Below are 18,771 nucleotides of genomic sequence, written 5' to 3'. Positions count from 1 at the left end.
AACTGGCAAAATGCCAAGCAGGAAGTGTGGCTTCTGTGGTAGAGCCCAAGTTGAACAAGAGCATTAGCCCTGAGTTCAAGGCCCAGTACTGGCACAAGAAAAAGAAAAAAAGAGGAAGTGGTGCTGTGGCTCAAGCAGTAGAGTGCTCGCCTTGAGCTGAAGAGCACAGAGACAGCACCCAAGCCCAGAGTTCAAGCCCCACGACTGACAAAAAAGAAAAAAGGCCAGGACCCCCATCTCTTACAAGTGATTGAGACTCTCAATAGACTGTTAACCTTCCCAGACATCATGTGTCCATCCGGGGATGCTACTTCCAGTCTCGCCTCCAAGGGCACCTTTCTACTGGCATCCCAAACACAGCAGTGAGTGGAGCCCTTCGAAGCTGGTAACTACCACACAGGGACACATCCAAGGGCATCAGCTTGGGTGGTCCAGGGCCTCACCTCCCTGGGCTGCCACATCAACAGTCCCCAGAGGCCAGGCTGAAACCCCTGGGGTTCCCATCTTGTGACACATTATGTGACTACACATCACAATTAAATGGTACAGTCCGGTGCCATCCCACATCCACAGGCCTGCGATCTCTCGGACAGGGGACCCCGCAGCCTGCTTAAAGGGCCACCCATGACCTTCAGCAGCAGGGCCCCTGACACGCAGTGTAGGCTGGGAGCACATCAGGCCACCCGCCTTCAAAGCAGACGCCCCAGAAGGACAGAGTACCTGGATCACACTCTGGCACCCCTCCACAGCATCTGTCACCCCCAGCAGCACCCGGTACCCTAGGAGGCCTCCATTAGCCGCCGTCAACCGCAGATCCGTATTCGTGTTGGCCTGTGGGACAAATGACAGGCCCGTGTTGGCTGAGGACTGCCGGGACTGGTCCTCCTCTGCCACTCGGCAGTCCTCACCCCAGATTCCATTTCCTCCCTTGTAAAGTGGAATTGTTGTTGGGATGGTAAAGTGAACAGCATTAGATGGCCTGGGTTGAAGGCTGGCTCTGCGAGCTGCTTCTTCATGGTGTGGCCTGGACAGGCTCCGGCTCTTCCCTGGTCTTGGTGTCTTCAGCTGAGAATGGAGCGTATCTCTGCCACCCAGGAACAGGGGAGGACCAGCTGAGATGGGGTGCAGTGGGAACAGGGTAGACATTTGTGGGAGACAGGACTGACGGAGAGAGCAGTCACAGTGTGTAATCTTCATCTCTGCCCTCTCAGGCCTCCAGTCCCCAGCTCAGTGCCTGGCCCTCCAAAAGGGCTGCTTCCTTCCGCTGCCACCCACACCAAGGAGACAGGGGAGGGAACAGACCCAAAGCAAGTGCTGAGTGAAGAAGGACCTGAGGAAGCCAGGCACCCAGGGCTCAGACCTGTAATCCTAGCTACTCAGGAGGCTGCCAGCCCAGGCAGGAAAGTCCATGAGGCTCTTAACTCTAACTAACCACCAGAAAACTGAATTGGAGCTGTGGTTCAAAGTGGTAGAGCAAAAGCCATGAGCACAAAAGTTCAAGGACAGCAGCTAGGCCCTGAGTTCAAGCCCCACGACCCCCCCCCCAAAAAAAAAGACAGGAAAATGTGAGTCTCTCACAGATGCTGTGACATAGAAGGTCCTGATAGAGTGACATCAATCAGGAAGAGGGATCTGCCAGGCCCTGAGTGGTAAGAAATCCAAAGGGCTAGAGATTCATGAGCCAAGACCTGAGGAAATCTGTGTGTCCACAGACCACTTGATCAGTCTCTCTGAGCTATTCTTCAATAAGAACAATTGATATTTACTGAGCTTTTATTTCACATGAATTACTATTAAGCCCTGGATGCATTCAATTGCTCAATTTTCACAATAATCCTATCATAGCACTACAGTCATTTTATAGATTAAGGAGACTAAGGTCCTGAGAGGTGACACCATTAATTTACCCCAAGCTGAAGAGCTCACTAACAGGAGCAGTATTCTGTCTCTTTACAAAGCCATCAGGTACTAAGCACAGTGCCCACAGCAGGTGAGCAGAAGGCAGTGGTGATGTTGGAGGGATTTCCAGAGCCAATAATGCTTGGACAGGGGCCTCTGTGCACTGGGCCTCCACCATGCATCTATGAGCAGGGGGCAGGTCTCGCTCATCTCTGGGACCTGAGCCTAGCAGGTCACTGGCACTCCTGGGGGCTGCCCACATACAGCTGCAGAAAGCAGACTGGAGCAAGGGAGGCAGAGCCCCGGGCAGCCATCTCCTCAAACAACACAAATTACATCTGCATTTGCCAGGTGCCCGACTTCCTGCTCCTGAAGTCAGCTTTGCATTACTTTTCTCTCCCCAAGAGAAATTTCTGGCTCAATTTATTTTTTATAGGCCAAGCACAGGAACTGTGAAATCTTCCACAGAGCCCCAGGGCAGCATTACCTTATCAGCCTGGTGGCAAAGCCCAACAAAGATCCTTTCAGAACAATTAAACCATGAAATTCTATTTATCCTTGGAACTCATGCAGAAAAAAAAAAATGGAACTCATGCCCCAAACCCTGCCTGCCTTTCCCAACACACTCTGAATTAGGCAGGAGCTGAGCGTTCACCGAGGATGTCAGAGTCCAGCACTCTGCAGGGCAGACAACCAGGAATGTCAAAGCACCATGTGCTAGGCAAGGAAATGTTCTGAGTCGCCCGCTCCATTCCCTCACAGCCTATGAAAATGATCTCAGCTGACCACAGCATGTACAAAAGTGGATGTGAAGCAGAAGAGGAGGACAAAGACTTGGCTGCACGTGGTTGGCTTTTCGGAAGGGGCCGCAAGCCAAGGAATGCAGGCAGCCTCAAGCTGCTGAAGAGGCCAAGAAGTAGACTCCCATCAGAGCCTCCAGGGGGTCCCAGTACCTTGATATAAGCAGGGGCCACATTGGACTCCAGACCACAGGACTGCAAGATCATAAATGTATACTATTTGAAGATACCAAGTTTATGGTACTTTATCACTGAGGTCCCAAATTCCTATAGAGAAGGTTACTGGGAACATGGTTTGGAATTTGAACCTCCAATTCTTATGTTTAGCATCAAAGCCTAGGGGGCTGCTCCTAGAACCTATGGGGGTCTAGGGTCCTCCATGTGTAAACTGATGGAACAGCCTCTCGTCACAATGTCAATGGGACATGTAATACGTTAACACTAATTTAGCAAGCACCCTACTCTGCACGCAGCAAATTATAAGCACTGAAAACATAATGCCATCAATGAGCCTTACAGAAAGCTGGGAGGATTCCGTCTCCCTCGCTGAATCAGAGGGTTCAGCTCTCACCTGACTCTGCCACTGCAAGGCAAGTTACCTCAATTCTGAAATCACCCACTCTCTGCTGCAAAGGTCGCAGTTGGGGGTAGAGGCATGGCTGACCACAGAGTACAGACTAGATGCCCATCACAAGAGGAAATCGGGCAGATCACCTCACAGCCCTCCCTCTCAGGCCCTTGTGCTATATAGGAAGGGAGGGGAGGTATATGAAAGGGTTCAGTTCAGCTAGTGTCAGTGGCTTATGCCTGTAATCCTAGCTACTTAAGAGGCTGAGATCTGAGGATCATGGTTGGAAGCCAGCCCAAGCAAAAAAGTTCACTTGACTCTTATCTCCAATTAACCACCAGAAACCCAGAAGTAGAGCTGTGGCTCAAAGTTCAAGAGTGCTAGCCTTGAGCAAAAAAGCTCAGGGACAGTATCCAGGCCGAGTTAAATCCCACAACCCCCACCCCCCCCAAAAAAGGCTCAGTTCACCAAAGTGTCCCCTGGAATGCTGGGATGTCTCAAGGCAGCTTGCTTCCAGAAAACCAATCTACAGAGCTGGGCGCCAGTGGTGGCACAAACCTGTACCTAGCTACTCAGGAGGCTGAGAGCTAAGGATTGAGGCTTGAAGCCAGCAGTTTTTCCAGCCATGGGCAGGAAAATCCATGACACTTTTATCTACAATTAATCACCAAAAAGCCAGAAGTAAAGATGTAGTTCAAGTGTTAGCCTTGAGCAAAAAAGCTAAGGGACAACACACAGACTCTGAGTTGATGTTCTAGTATGCATGCGCGCACGCACACACACACACACACACACACACACACACACACAATCTGTAGGGAAACACACACACACACACACACACACACACACACACACAATCTGTAGGGAAACACAAAGAACTCTCTTCTGTTCCCTAACCAGGAGACAAATGGCTTCACTCAACCAAGAGCTGCTGTCTCTTCATGAACTGAAAGCAACAGAACCAAGCAAGTATGGCTCACAAATGTGAGAGGAAGTATTTATTTTGTTCCCTTCACAAATAGATTAAAGATGACCAGGCATGATAGTACAAGCCTGTAATCCCAGCACACTAGAAGCCCAGAGAGGGTATCATAAGTTCCAAGCCAAGAGGAGGAGGAGGGAAAGAGGGTGAGAGAGAGAGGGAGGGGGGGAAAGAAGGGGGAAAAAAGGGAGGGAGGGAGGGAGGAAGGAAGGAAGGAAGGAAGGAAGGGAGGAAGGAAGGAAGGGAGGAAGGAAGGAAGGAAGGAAGGAAGGAAGGAAGGAAGGAAGGAAGGAAGGAAGGCAGGCAGGCCAAAGAGGATTTAATTTTGTGCGATTTGATTTCTTTTAAGTCACTGGGCAGATAAGCCAGTGTGAATTTTCATGTTTGGGGAAGTTGTTTTTTTTAGCTTTCCGCAGTCCTGAGGGATTGAATTCAGGACCTCTCAGATTACAGGCAAGCATACATCTGAGCTATACCAGGTTTACATATTGGTGGTGGTGGTGTTTTTATGTTTTGGGTTTTTTTCAGTTTCTGAGATTGAGACTCAAAACTTACTGACACTTGCTTTTGCTCATTGGCTGGTATGCTTCCACCTGAGCCACGCTTCCAACCTGACATTTTGTTTCTGAGACAGTCTCTTGCTACCTTTGCCCAGGCTGGCCTGAAAGTCGTCACAATCCTCCTATGTTCCTCTCCTGTGTAGCTGAGATGATAGCGAAGTGCCACTGCACACAGCTTGGAGGAATTCTCTGAGGTGGAGGAGAGAAGACCTAGACTTGGCTTGTCAGGCCTGCCCGACCTCTCTGGAGGTCCAGACATCTCACCTTCCTCTGATGCCTCTCAAAGATGAGCACGAGAGTCAGGGTCACACTCACGGCAGCCAGGGTTGCCAGCAGCACGCCCGCCCAGTGCTTGCCCAGAGCAAACAGCTGGCTGGTGGAGTAGATATTGGCCCACACCACCATGTAGAACACCTGAAGAAGCCAGGGAAAGTATGGTCAGGGAGCAAGCTCTGCGCAACACTGCCCCTTGCAGACCCTCCTACCACTCCCACCCCCACAAACAGCTGCCACGGCCAGAAAGAGACCGTCCCAGGCCCATAGAAATGGGCACATGTTCCTCATTTGTAAGTCAACACTGAGGGCAGGTTCCTAGCCATTCCTAACCCAACTTTTGGTTGGTGGTAGTGATCATGGGACTTGAACTCAGGGCCTGGGCCTTGTCCCTGAGCTGTTTCTGTTCAAGGCTAGCCACAGCTCCACTTCCGGTTTTTGAGTGTTTAATTCCAAACCACAATCCTCAGATCTCAACTTCCTGAGTAGCTAGGATTACAGGTGTGAGCCACCAGCTACTGACCCAACCCTTTTTATTCTCTCTTTCTCTTTTGTAATGTGCTAGGACTGGTGCTTGAACTCAGGTCCTCATGCTCTAACTTGGTTTTTTCACTTACAGCTAGAGATAAGAATCTCATGAACTTTTCTGTCTGGTCTGGCCACCGGTGGCTCATGCCTGCAATCCTAGTACTCAGAAAACTAAGATGTGAGGATTGCAGCTCAGAGCCAATTCAGGCAGGAAAGTCTGTGAGACTCTTAGCTCCAATTAATAAATTTTTTAAAAAGCCAGAAGTGGAGCTGTGGCTGAAGTGGTATAGTGCTAGCTTTGAGCACAGAAACTCAGGGACTATGCCCAGGCCTTTAGTTCAAACTCCAGGATGGGCACAAATAATAATAATAATAATAATAATAATAATGACCCAAACCCCTCATCTCTTTCCATCCATCCTCTAGTTAAATCTAAAGTTCATGTCTGTGTCCTGAAGACGTGCTCTTCCCTGTATACCCAAGCCCTGTATAAATCTCTTGTCTGCTCATTCCGCTACTCTTCTTTTTATGTGGCACATTGGAGTGACCGGACTGGACCCTTTGGGCCTGGGATTTAGACCTCTGGTCAAAGTGAAAGTCATTATAAATGCACATGTAAATGTGTCCATGTATAAAGACGGCAAAAGGAATCTCACTGAAAACTGTTGATCAACAGAGAGTTGAGGAATGAGGAAAGAGAGCAATGGAAGCAGTTATATTAGGATGTTCACAATACTTTTTGGCATTTTAATAGACACTGAAAATAAAATGAATGACAGGAAAGTGAAACAGGCAAAGAGGGATGGGTACCAGTGGGGGAATGGGGGAAGGGAATGTGATTCTTTTTTAAAAAAGAAAAAGAAGCTGGGCACAGTGGCTCCAGACTGTAACCCCAACTACTTGAGAGGTGGAGATCCGGGGAAAGAGATTCCAGGGAGCCTGAGCATCAAATCCACAAGACTCCATCTCAATCAATGTCTGGGTGTGGTGGTGCGTGCCTGTCATATGAGGGACAAGAAGAAGCACAAGAAGAAGCCCTGGCCAACCAGTCCAAAAAGAGAAGCTGGAGGCATGGCTCAAGTGGTAGAGCACCTACCTGACTACAAGTGTGAGGCCTTGAGTTCAAACCCCAGTAAAATGCATATAGGATGCAGATACAGGAGCCAGACTGTCATGTATGGATGTGCTCAAGCATGTAGACATATAGACAAGGGTGTATATTGACATGGATGCCCACATACATACATAGAGTTGACCTTTCCCTATCCATCTATGACTCTTGGCCTAGGGCAAATGTGAATCCAGAGCCCGGAGGGCCTACAGACTCCCACCCTGAGCTCTGCCCATGGTAAACCCTACCTCCATCCTCCACATAGGAGCCTGACCAATGCCATCATTTACCTACTTCCTCCTATACCCAGTCCAGGGCTGTGTGGCTCTGCTTTTGCCTGGACAGCCAGGCCTCCACCCCAAGCCCCGTATCCACCCCAGAACACAAGGCTGCCCAGGACAGGGTGGGTGCTCACCACAGCAAAGGCCAGCCGCATGGGCCTGGAGTTGTAGATGAGGTAGCGCCTCACCTGGGGCTCCAGGAGCGCACTCTCAACCAGACTCCTGTACTGCTCGGCAGGGACCTGCACGGCACAGAGGAAAAGACATGTATCACACACAGGACCCCCACGCCACCCACTCCCCGCCAACAAGCAGCCTGCTGCCAGACCATGCAGACATTCAGGACCATCCTTGAGGGGAAAACGAGGCCCTTAGGGCGCTGGGAAGAAGTCACCTTGGAGGTGGACAGCCTGAGGGCCAGGAGGGCAGCTGAAGAGGGCAATCTGGAGGCTGAGATTCAGTGTCTTACAGCTGGCACAGGCGGCCTCACAGTTAAGGTACAGGCCTGGGGCAAACTGGCACTCCATTCAAATGCTGTGTGACCTAGAGTAAGCTATGCACCATCTCTGAGCCTCAGTTTCCTCCTCTGTTCAATGAGGGTTATTTCCCTTGTAAGGCTGGAGTATATATTAAATGAGCTAATACCTACACAGTGCTGGATACAATGCCCGTAGCAGGATGAGCCTAAAGAGCCCTACAAATACAGGCAAGAAAGCAGAACTGACCGGTTATATTTAGGAAATGTACTTAGGAACATGATTAGCACTGTTCACCAGTAAGAAAAACAAATCTGAGCCAGGTGTCAGTGGCTCACACCTGTAATCCTATCTACTCAGGAAGCTGAGATCTGAGGATCTGCCTGGCCCAGGCAGGAAAGTCCATGAGACTACCTCCACTTAGCCACCAGAACACCAGAAGTGGTGCTATAGCTCAAAATGGTAGAGTGATAGCCTTGAGCAAGGCCCTGAGTTCAAGCCATACATCCAACAACAACAACAAAAATAAGACAAATTCATCAAAAAGACATGTGTCGGTGCCCAGATGGGGAAAACAGGGCTTGTCAGTGATCGTGTTGGAAGTGTTCCTTCAATTGTGACAATATATTTCTCTGTAATAAAAAATATATTTTTTTTTTTGTCTTCTGTAGGCCATAGGGCTCAATTCAAGGCATGGGTGCTGTCCCTGAGCACTTTTTTTTTTTTTTTTTTTTTTGTCCGGTTGTGGGGCCTGAACTCTGGGCCTGAGCACTGTCCCTCAGCTCTTCAGCTCAAGGCTAGTGCTCTACCACTTGAGCCACAGCGCCACTTCTGGCTTTTTTTCTTTTTGCTTATGTGGTGCTGAGGAATCGAACCCAGGGCCTCAGGCATGCAAGGCAAGCACTCTACCACTGAGCCAACTTCCCAGCCCCCCCTGAGCACTTTTGCTCAAGGCTGGTACTCTACCACTTTGAGACACAGCACCACTTCCAGTTTTCTGGTGCTTAATTGGAGATAAAGAGTCTCATGGCCTTTCTTGCTGGGCCCGCTTTGATCCTCAGATCTCAGCCTCCTGAGTAGCTATGTTTATAGCACCCATTCAGTGTGGGGAGGTTTTTTATTGAGGGAGGGGGGTGTATTGTTTATTTGTTTTTGTTCTTTTAAGACAGGGTCTTGCTATGTAGTGCTATGGCTTCAAGCTCAGGATCTTCCTGCCTCTATTCCTGAATGCTAGGATTACAGGTCACAATTTAGGGGCTTTTGTTGTGTTTTCTTCTGCTTTGTTGTACTAATTCTGGAGCCTGAACTCACTGCTCTGAGCTCTCCTTTGGCTTCCTCCCAACCCCCAATTCTGGTGCTCTACCACTTCAACCACACACTTCTAGTCCAGCTTTGATGCAGGTTAACTGGAGATAATCTCCCCAGACTTTTCTGCCCGGCTGGTTTTGAATTGTGATCCTCTAGATCTCAGCCACCTGAGTAACTAGGATAACAGGTGTGAGTCACTGTTACAGAATTCAATGTTAAAGCGATAAACTATAAAAATCTTCAGGGCAAAATAAGCACTGTGTTCTCTATCATGGTAAATGGCCCCTGGCTAGCTCAAGGAAGGCGTAATCATGCAAGGGCTCAGGAAATTAAAAAAACAAAAACAAAAAAAAACACTTAGAGCTCCTTGCACTGACAACAAGAGATGCACCTTACTGAGCATTTACTACATGCCAGAGATAGTGCATGTGTTCCTCAAGCATTATTTCACTGAACCCTAACCAGAGACCCATGCAGCAGGTATTACCATCACCCTCATCTGCAGTGAGGAAACTGAAGGTGAGAGAGGTGAAATCCCTCCCCCAGGCCCACGAGGCAGAGCTGGATCTGAGCAGGGACTCTGCCACGCCTGCAGGCACTGTTGCATGAGGAAGCAGTGAGTTCCTGGGACCTTCCCCTTACTGATGCAGTTTCCATCTCCTGCCCCCCCCCAGCACAACCCTACTACTGACCTTCGAGACCCTACATCAGGCCTGCTCCTCCGTGACACCTGCATAGCCATCTCCACCTGGAGCATGTTTATCATTCGCTGCCTCCAGTGTCTATTAGCTGCTGCTGTCCTGACCTTTTCAATACCTGTCCACCTGTAGCGGGCTCTGTGGGCATCCTGAGCCCCTGAGCTGTTTGCCTCTGTGCTGCTTATCTAGCAAAGGGACCTTCACACAGTGGGTACCCCACGGGGAAGATTAGGCAGTTCTCATCTTCCCCAAGGGCCTGTCCCCGCTGGCACAGGGTGAGAGTTTAGTAGCTGCATTGTAAAGGATGGATGATTGACTTGATGGGTGGATGGTTGACTTGATGGATGGGTGGATGGATGGGTAGATGGATGGATGGACAGACAGAGGGGAAAATGGACTCCGGACAGTCAGCACGCACCTGAATGCCCCAGGCCTGCAGCTGCTCCTCTGCGGCTCCCAGATCCAAGGAGATGGGTGCACAGGAATTGTTGATTCGGAGCACTGTGAGAACTTGGCCATTGTGAAGCTCTGGAAGCAGAGGGGTCCCAGACAAGCTCAATGCACAACCTGTAGCTGCCAAAAACTACTTCAGAAGCTGAGCCAGCCACTCACACCTGCATTGCTAGCTACTCAGGATGCTGGGACCCAGGATGAAAGCTAATCTGGGAAAAGTCCCTGAGATTCTTGTCTCCAATTAACCACCAGAAATAATGGCGAGAAGTGGAGGTGTGGCTCAAGTAAAAAGGCTTAAGTGGGGGGAGGGGACACTAAAAGACAGTACCCAGGTCCTAAGTTCAAGCCCCACCACCAGCACTAAATAAATCATAAAAGGATAAAAATAACAAGATATGCTGAACAATATACAAGTAAGGAAAACTAGACAGAAAGATAAAGTGAACAAAAACAGGTTCCGAGGACCGAGTACAGTGGTGCAGGCCTGTAACTTGAGCCAGGCATGTAAAAGGTACAGGTTAAGAGGATCACTGTCTGAGGCCAGCCCGGAAGGGGAAAAAAAAATGCACAAGACAGTGCTGGAAAAAAAAAAACAACAACAACAAAAAAGCAACTTCCCACAGAGGAATAAGAACTGGCTTGGGAGAGTATTTGGTAAGCTAAGTCCAAAGCTCAAAAGTCAGCACTGCCAGTAAGTAAATAAATACGGAGGTTCTGCATATGGAGCCAGAGCCCCAAGAGGTGGATGTGGTCCCCTGGTGATGGAGACAGGGCAGGAAGTATGGGCAGACAGGGGGATGGACCTCAGACCATCCCCTCCACCTCCACAGAAAGGACAGTGTGAAATTCTCCCCAGGACCCGGGGTCTGACAGGAAGGCTCTGGCCTTCCCCAGCCTGGTTCTCAGCTGTGTTTACCCAAGTGACAGAAAGACTTTTTACCCTGTCTTGCTTTGCCTTTCTAGAGTTTCTGGACTCCTGACAACATCCTCTGTCTCTTCCAATGAGAAGAGCAAAGCCCTTCCCTTAGACATGCTTGTTTTTACACTTAGGCTAAGGAAAGCTACCAAAGAAAAGAAGGTGCATGCGAGTTCATGTGTGCAGGATGGCGCACCTGCCTACACAGGAGCAAGAACCAGCTTGCCAAAACGCAGAAGAGCAATGTCTTTAAAGTCCACAAGAAAGACTTCATTCCATTCTGTGCTACTGCTATAAATATAAATGTCTAAATCGCTTTCCTAACCAAAGTTGTAATATTTTTTTTTCAGGCAGTCAAATCCTGTTTCAAATCCTGTAAATAACCAGGATATTGATTGCCTTGTCTCCCCTCCCACACACATACATAATTCAGAGGGCTGGGTCCCCTTGCTACATGCAGCCTTGCATTGCACACAACACTCATGAAGTATTGCTTGTAGACAGGCTGTGTATAGACACTGCAGACACGGGAATACCCTCCCCGAGCTTAATTCTAATGGGGAGGCTGAATGCTTATCCCACAGATAATTATTCCAGACTCAGGTAAGTACTGCAGGGGGAAATGAGAAGGTATCAGAGGGTCTTGACAGGCTGAGCCATTAGAAGATTCCTCACGGAAGGGATATTTCAGCTGAGTTCTGAAGATGGGTGCATATTAAGAAAGGAAGAAGCATAACAGGCAGAAGGAACAGCATGTACAAAGGCCCTGAGGTAGAAAGAACAGCATGTCAAAAACAAAAACAAACAAACAAAAAACAGAACAAGGAGAGCAAGAGCCATTATGGCAGCTGGTGCAAGATGATGAATGACAGATCTTCATGCAAGCCCAGCGGGAGACAATGAAGCACAAAAATGACATGGCTGGATGTATTTGTAAAAACAACAACAACAACAAAACCTCTCTGGGTGACACATAGACAGAGGATGAACAAGAGGAGAAACTACTTAGGAAGCAGAAGTCAGCGGAAAGAAGAAGGTACAAATGACAGCAAGGGGCCTGGAAATGAATTTCAGAGTCACCCCTCCCCCTTATCTAAGGGCCCCATCACTCACTCATGCAGTAAGGCCAGCACAGCACAAGGGAGGCTGGGGACGTGACGGGGAGAAGGCAGCAACCTTACCTTGCCCCCACGGGGGAGGGCTCCCCCTGGGAAGGGTGCTCCAGCCAGAGGAGGAGGTGGGCAGAGGGCTGGCTGCCCCTCCAGGGTCCATCTGCGGCTCACAGGCCATGGCAGGGAGCCAGCTGGCTTTAGTTCCCCTTCCCAGAGCTGCGGTTCATTCTGGAGCAGCTGACTCGGCTTCAGGGGCCTTCAAAACACAGCACAAAAGGAACTTCAGGGCTGGGCCTGAGCAGGCTGGGCTTCCCGGAATCTCAGAGGCCCAGATGACCAGAGATTGGGAAGAACGACTGCAAGTCTTCATGCTAACTTTGGTCTTTCTGATGGTGGTGAAGAAAGTTCTCAGAGGGAGAGAAAGGAGGAACTAAAATTTCCCCAGGCCTCAACTAAGAACTTCCTTGTGTCTGGGGCCTAGTCCACCCCTGCCCACTCAGGAGCATCCCAGACCAAGGGCATCCCAGCCAACCAGGCAAGATTCCGATAACACACTTACACAGGTTCCCAAACAGCTTCCCACAAGACACTGCAACACACAGGATAAAAAGCAAATACAGAAAACAAACACTGACAACCACAAAGACAAAAAACAGCCAGCTATCTGGTGAACTGGGAATTCCTAACAGAGGTTTGTAGTCCAGAACCCCCAGCCAGGTTCACCAAAGGTGCAAGGCCTCAGTGCCTCTGAACATATAAAATAGTACTTATTGAAATGAATTCCAAGAAATAGAAACAAGCTGTTTGTTCGTTTGTTTGTTTCTGCTGTCAGTGGTGAAGATGACATTATCTGTTTTTGCTTTCTGATGTGTTTTGTTCTTTTCTTTTTGTTTTTTTGGGGGGTTGTTTTTTTGTCTTGTTCATTTATCTGTCTTTAGGGGACAAGGGGGGCACAGAAATGGAGAGACAAAGGGTGAATACATGCAGCAGTGGTACTCACTAGACACTATGTTGAAAATGAACTATATATGCTGGGAATGTGGCTTAGTGGTAGAGCGCTTGCCTAGCATGTATGAAGTCCTGGGTTTGATTCCTCAGTACCACATAAACAGAAAAAGGCAGAAGTAGCTCTGTGGCTCAAGTGGCAGAGCACTAGCCTTGAGCAAAAGAAGCTCAGGGACAGCGCCCAGGCCCTGAGTTCAAGCCCCAGGACTGGCAAAAAAAAAGAAAGAAAGAAAAGAAAATGAACTATACAAATTGTGGGTGGAGATGAGAGGGAAAAACTGGGAGACAGTGAAGGAAGGGGTGACATTGCCCAAAAAGAAATGTACTCTTTACCTGACTTATGCAACTGCAACTGCTATGAACATCACCTCTATAATAACAACATTAAAAAAAAAAAAAAGAATACTCAAGTTCAGACCAAGCAAGGTAAATGCCAGCCCCAGCCCCTGCCAGCTGGCACACTTTGAGTGGTTTCATCTCAGAGTTCCAGTGCTCCTAACCAAAGAACCTTCCCCCACAGCAGCCCAGCAAGGAATCAATGGATGGACAGCTCCAGTAAAGGGCACATACCATGAAATATTAGCTCTTAAAAAAATACTCATGGTGCTGAGCCACAGATTTAGTTCTGAGCTGCCAGGTGGCCAAAGCAAACATGGAAACACTATTAGGTAAACAGCTCTACCTAAGTAGAAAAGAAAAAGATGGCGACATTTAACTCCAAAAGATCTTTAAGATGCTCCCAGCAGCCTCCAGAGCCTCACTGAGGGGCCTGGTGGGCATCAGCCCTTGGCCACTTTTCAGTAGCAAAAGCAGAAGTGCATTCAGTGGAGACTTTCTCAGTGAAACACAGCATCCCCAGACTGTCTGTTCCAGCTACAACCAGCAACTCTGCCATGTCATGGATCCACCTAGGAACTCGAGACCATCCTCTGCCAGGGAAAATTATGCCGGAGTCCCTGGGGATGACACATCAGCTCTTGCCAAATTTCTTTTTTTTTTGGGGGGGGGGGGGGTCCGGTCGTGGGGCCTGAGCTCTGGGCCTGGGCGCTGTCCCTCAGCTCTTCAGCTCAAGGCTAGCGCTCTACCACTTGATCCACAGTGCCACTTCCAGCTTTTTTCTTTTTGCTTATGTGGTGCTGAGGAATCGAACCCAGGGCCTCAAGCATGCAAGGCAAGCGCTCTACCACTGAGCCACCTTCCCAGCCCAACTCTTGCCAAATTTCTGAGTGAGAAGTCAACTGGAAGCTTCTTTGTTCCCATGGCCAGTGACATCAGCACATGAAATGTACAGCAGCCACACACCTGCAGCACTCCAGGCAGGAACACACTGTTACTATCAGGACCTGGTGGTTCACATCTGCAATCAGGAGGCTGAAATCTGAGGACGGCCGTTCCAAGCCACACTGGACAAGGATGTCTACGAGACTCTTATCTCCAATTAACCACCAAAGAGCTGAAAGTGGAGCTGTTGCTCAAGTTAATAGAGCACCAGCCTTGAGCCAAAAAATCTAAGGGACAATGCCCAGGCCCCAAGTTCAAGAACTAGAACCAGCACCCCACAGCGCTCCCCCTCCCCGCAAAAAAAAAAAAAAAAAAAAACAGAACAAAAACCTCCACCGGTCTGATCCTTACTAGTGCATCACTATCCACGTCTCTCAAGACTTCAACCAAGACCAGCCACACAATCTGGAAAGTACATTGCAAAGTGAAAAATGTGAGAACCTTCATACAGAAATGATGGAGACTTCCAAGAGGATCATAGGAGAGCTCACGGGCCTTTCCAAGTAAAGGGGCTTGAGGGACCATGCAAGCTATCTGAGAGAAGCTGGTTCTGATTTCAAGCTCCAGAAAGATTCCCTGGGAACTCTCTTTCCCAAACAAGAATATATCAAAGATGAGGTTTTTACTTTTCTAGTCCTGGGGCTTGAACTCAGGGCCTAGGCGCTGTCCCTAAGCTTTTTTACTCAAGGCTAGGGATCTACTACTTGAGCCCACAGCTCCACTTCTTGGCTTTTTGCTGGTTAATTGGAGAAATGAGTCTCACGGATATTTCTACCCAGGCTGGCTTTGAACTATCATCATACCTCAGTCTCCTGAGTAGCTAGGATTAGAGGCATAAGCCATCAACATCCAGCTTAAAGATGAGCTTTTAACTAGCAATGACCACACACCTGCCCTGAAGCGGAGCCTAAATGTTATGAAAAGCAGCTAAATGTTATGAAAAGACCCAAGACTTTGAAGCCAGAAAGGATGGACTTGAATCTCTGTTCAGCCCCTCCCTGCTCTAGGACCACTGCTGCCAAAAGCACCCAGCCTGTGCCTCACTGCTCCAGTCTATAAAATGGGAGTGGGGAAGGCTACCTGGCCCAGCTGCTGCAGGACAGAAAATGGAAGCAGACATGGAGACAGTGCTCTGTGTTCACCAACCAGGCCCCTTCTCTGCATGTTTTGTTCTAGTTCACAGGGGAGAAAAGTGAGGGTTACTGATGCAAGATGGCTTGCCCAAAGCTGGCCACTTGGAGTATCTGAAGAACTTCAGTATTCTGGCTCAGAGTCTGAGCCTACCAATTCCATGCCCTTTCACACCTCTGGACCCTGGTCTGGCTGTCTCCGAACATCTTGAAATTGCTTTTAAAGAGAGAAGCGTTCACTTCCTGGGCATGATCTAAAAACAAATGACAGTCAGCCTGAGATGCTCAGCAAGGTCTCCTCCTCCCCTAATCCAAGGCTGGGCCCCCAGCAGCACTGCCATATGACAAGCATGGACCAGCCAGTCTTAGGTCTTTCTTCCTTCTTACCACAGGCCTACAAGAGGCATGAAAGCAACAAAAACAGACACAAGGATGTGCCCCGCACTATACAACCACTGAAGGCCTTGTCTACTTCCTGGGATGGCTTTTGCTAGGCTCCTGAGGCAGTCCTGCCTGTTCTAGAGTGACAGAATAGCCAGAAGGACCCCGATTAAGAAGGACCCACCACCAGTGGGACTTGCAGAGAGGACTTGCTGGCATGGAAGGTCGACATGAGTTGTAAAATCCCAGTGAGGCAGAAAGCACAACAGCCTTGTTGGCCCTATCTGTTGGCCACAGGTCCCAACCAGCAGACTACATGCCTTCACCACTGGTTCTTCTGTGTGATGGCTAGGAGTTACCTCTCCGGTCTACCAGTGCCTGCCTGTGTGGCCTGGAGCAAGCTGCTGGACTTCACTCTGCCTGTTTCCTTAAGTGAGGTAGAGGTCATGATTGTGGAGTTGGGTCATCCTGGGATTAAGTGTTCACAAATGTAAATCACCCAGAACAGCACCAGAGACAGAACAAAAAAATCAATCTTCAGGGGCCTGATTACAAAAGTTAGGGCAAAATCTTAAGACTTGGCCCAGCCCTCCCATTGGGAATCTCCACGTGATGAAAAGACAAAGGCAGAACAAGTACCCAACAAGGAAGACCAAGTAAAGCACCTGGGGACTGGGGAAGGGGCCCTGGAGAAGGGGCCTCTTTAGCTGGCCAAAGTGGAGGTGAAAGAGGCCGCAGGCCGCTAGGACCTGAGCACTGCCACTGATGCGGAGGCTGCAGAGGCCAGGACCCCAGGGTGGGCAGGGCACTACCCACCCCTGTGCCCCTGCCCCAAGGGTCACTTGGATCCGGTCCCAGGCACCGGGAAAGGCTGGCACCTGGGTGGAAGCAGGAGCCTGGAGAGTGCCCCCCAGCCCCTGCTGAGCCGGGCCTCTGAGCCACCTTTGAGACCCCCACATTTTACAGGACCGTGGGCTTCTCTGCCCGGCACAGCTCACTTCCCCAGAAATCTGTGTGACCAGGCTGCCCAGCCTCTCCCCGGCCAAGTGTCTGCCTAAGACTCCTGTCACAGGGAGAGGGAAACTTTGTTTCCTCCAGAAGGTTCCCTGTGGGTTGTCTCAGTGGAAATAATCTCTCTCCCCTCTGGCAGAAGCCAGGGGAAGGGCAGGGAGCGCGGGGACAGGACGGACAGCAAGTCCCCGTTCCCCATTTCGCAAATGGGGAGATGAAGGCCCGGAAGAGAGAGTGAACCTACTATCCGGGGTCGGGGAGCCATTCCCAGAGGTCCTTCAAGGCCGGGGCACCGTACCTGGCCTGAACCCCGTCTCTGCCCTCTGGTCTGGTCCAGGCCCACCGCCGCCGGGGGCGGGGGGGGGGGGAGGAGTTGTTCGAGATCTCCTTCACCCCCAAATCAGCCCAACCCGGAGGACGGCGCCGTGCGCAGCTCCCAAACGCAGCCCCCGGGGTCCGGGGTTGGGGTGGGGGAGGGGGCGGGCACTGGCGGGCAGCGCGAACGCAGGCCCGGAAAGCCCCGCCGTGCCCGCGCCGCGCGGCCCCGCCGCCGACCGAGGGCGCGCACTCACCACCGCCCGGGCACGCGGAAGGCCGGAGGTGGGCTCAGCGTCCCTCCGCGCTGCGTCCGGGAGCCTGGGCGATCGAGGCCCGCCCACCCCATCCCGCCCCGCCCCGCCCCGCCCCGCCCCGCGGGCGGAGCCGCCCACCGGGCGCGGTTTCATCATCCGCTCCACGGAGCGAGGTCCCGCCCTGAAGCCAGGCCCCGCGAGACACCGTCACCAGTCATGCCCCCCCCCCCAGGCACCCGGCGGGACCCCGAGTTCCCGGGGATTTGTGTTCAATGAGAAGCTGCGCTGGGTGCTCGGACCCTCCTTCCCCCCCTCCGCTCCCCCCCCCCGCCTGGCTTCCGGGTGGTCTGCACCGGATTTTACTGAACCCCTCTGCTGGGGAGGGGGTGCTCCGGTGATCATGGCTGCACCGTGGGCCCCCCCCCCGTCACTGACGGGGGACAAATTTATACCACACCTGTGAAGATGGGGGGGAGGGGATGCAAAGACAGCCAGCTCTACTGTGGCCGCCCGGTATCCATCCGCGCAGCTCTCCACTCTGCTTCATCTCCTCGTAAGGGGTTCATAAACTTCCACATCCCAGAGAACAGGCCTTTGCTTTCCTGACCCCTCCTCGGTGCTGAGCGGCTTCCCACGGTGCTGGCGGGATGCTCGTGGTCACTTGGTGGCCTGCATTCCGAGGCCAGGCCCTCTCCAAGTGGCTGGATGTGTAGATTTTATTTCCGCGCTTACTGCCGAACCCGTTGGGGACCTTTGAGACCACAGGGCTCACCTGGCTGTAAGCTCGACTAGCATGGACGGATTCCGCAGCAAGTTGTGGCCCGGCCCCCTCTCCAAACCCTGCCTTCTCCATGAAGTCAGCTAGCTCTCCTGCCCTGCCAGCCTGCCTTCACTCATCCTCTGGCATGAATTTACATTTGGACACATCTTCATACAGGGAAGCCGGCTGCAGTGGCTAGCTTTGTCACCTAGGATAGCTCAGTTCACTGAGTGCCAACCCCTCACTTGCACAAGGGGGATAGGACAAGAATGCCTGCTAAGGACCACATGCTTATTAGTAAAACAAGTGTTCTTGGACAGCAAGGCACAATGCATCTGTAGCTCTGAAACGTCTGCGTTCCTGAGCTATACCCTGCATGGGCAGGGGTAGAATAGAGGAAGGGGAACAAAATTCCGTCAAGTCTCCTGGGAAGCTGACTTCAGTGGTGATAGCTTGATGGATTCTCAAAGGCCTTTGTGGTGATCCTGCGCCATTATCCATGCCCAGCCCACCCTGGACTGCTCCTTACCTGCTTTCCCCAAGCTGCTAAAACGCTTAAGTTCCATGAATGCAAGAATCTTTTAGTTCCTCCTCTGCACTTGTTCTCTCTCACTTCCAGTTCTCAGTGGTTGCCACTGGCTCCCCATCTAGAAAGGTAACCCC

General features: G+C 50.8%; 1 protein-coding gene across 6 annotated transcripts in view; it reads right to left on the bottom strand.

Moving 5' to 3' along the window:
* Tmem268 (transmembrane protein 268) overlaps positions 1–18,771 on the bottom strand; it is a 35,645-nt gene that overhangs the window by 10,139 nt on the left and 6,735 nt on the right. Inside the window, exons 1-6 of one of the 6 annotated variants that reach the window (XM_070012325.1) lie at positions 17,806–17,824; positions 12,038–12,224; positions 9,906–10,015; positions 7,140–7,247; positions 5,077–5,226; positions 721–831 (exon numbers count right to left, since the gene is read on the bottom strand). In XM_070012325.1, coding sequence (XP_069868426.1) covers positions 721–831; positions 5,077–5,226; positions 7,140–7,247; positions 9,906–10,015; positions 12,038–12,146 — 588 coding nt within the window. In that variant the 5' untranslated portion in view covers positions 12,147–12,224; positions 17,806–17,824. Of the gene's footprint in view, positions 1–720; positions 832–5,076; positions 5,227–7,139; positions 7,248–9,905; positions 10,016–12,037; positions 12,225–14,605; positions 14,624–17,020; positions 17,039–17,074; positions 17,322–17,348; positions 17,437–17,805; positions 17,825–18,771 lie in introns of those variants that run through there. The other 5 variants (XM_070012315.1, XM_070012302.1, XM_070012333.1 and 2 more) reach the window with 5 other exon arrangements.

Source organism: Dipodomys merriami, unplaced genomic scaffold (assembly GCF_024711535.1).
Source record: "Dipodomys merriami isolate MVZ:Mamm:240054 unplaced genomic scaffold, mDipMer1.0.p SCAF_11, whole genome shotgun sequence".
Classification (NCBI taxonomy): domain Eukaryota; kingdom Metazoa; phylum Chordata; class Mammalia; order Rodentia; family Heteromyidae; genus Dipodomys; species Dipodomys merriami.
Note: the sequence above shows the minus strand (reverse complement) of the source record. Positions and strands in the feature narration are given on the sequence as shown.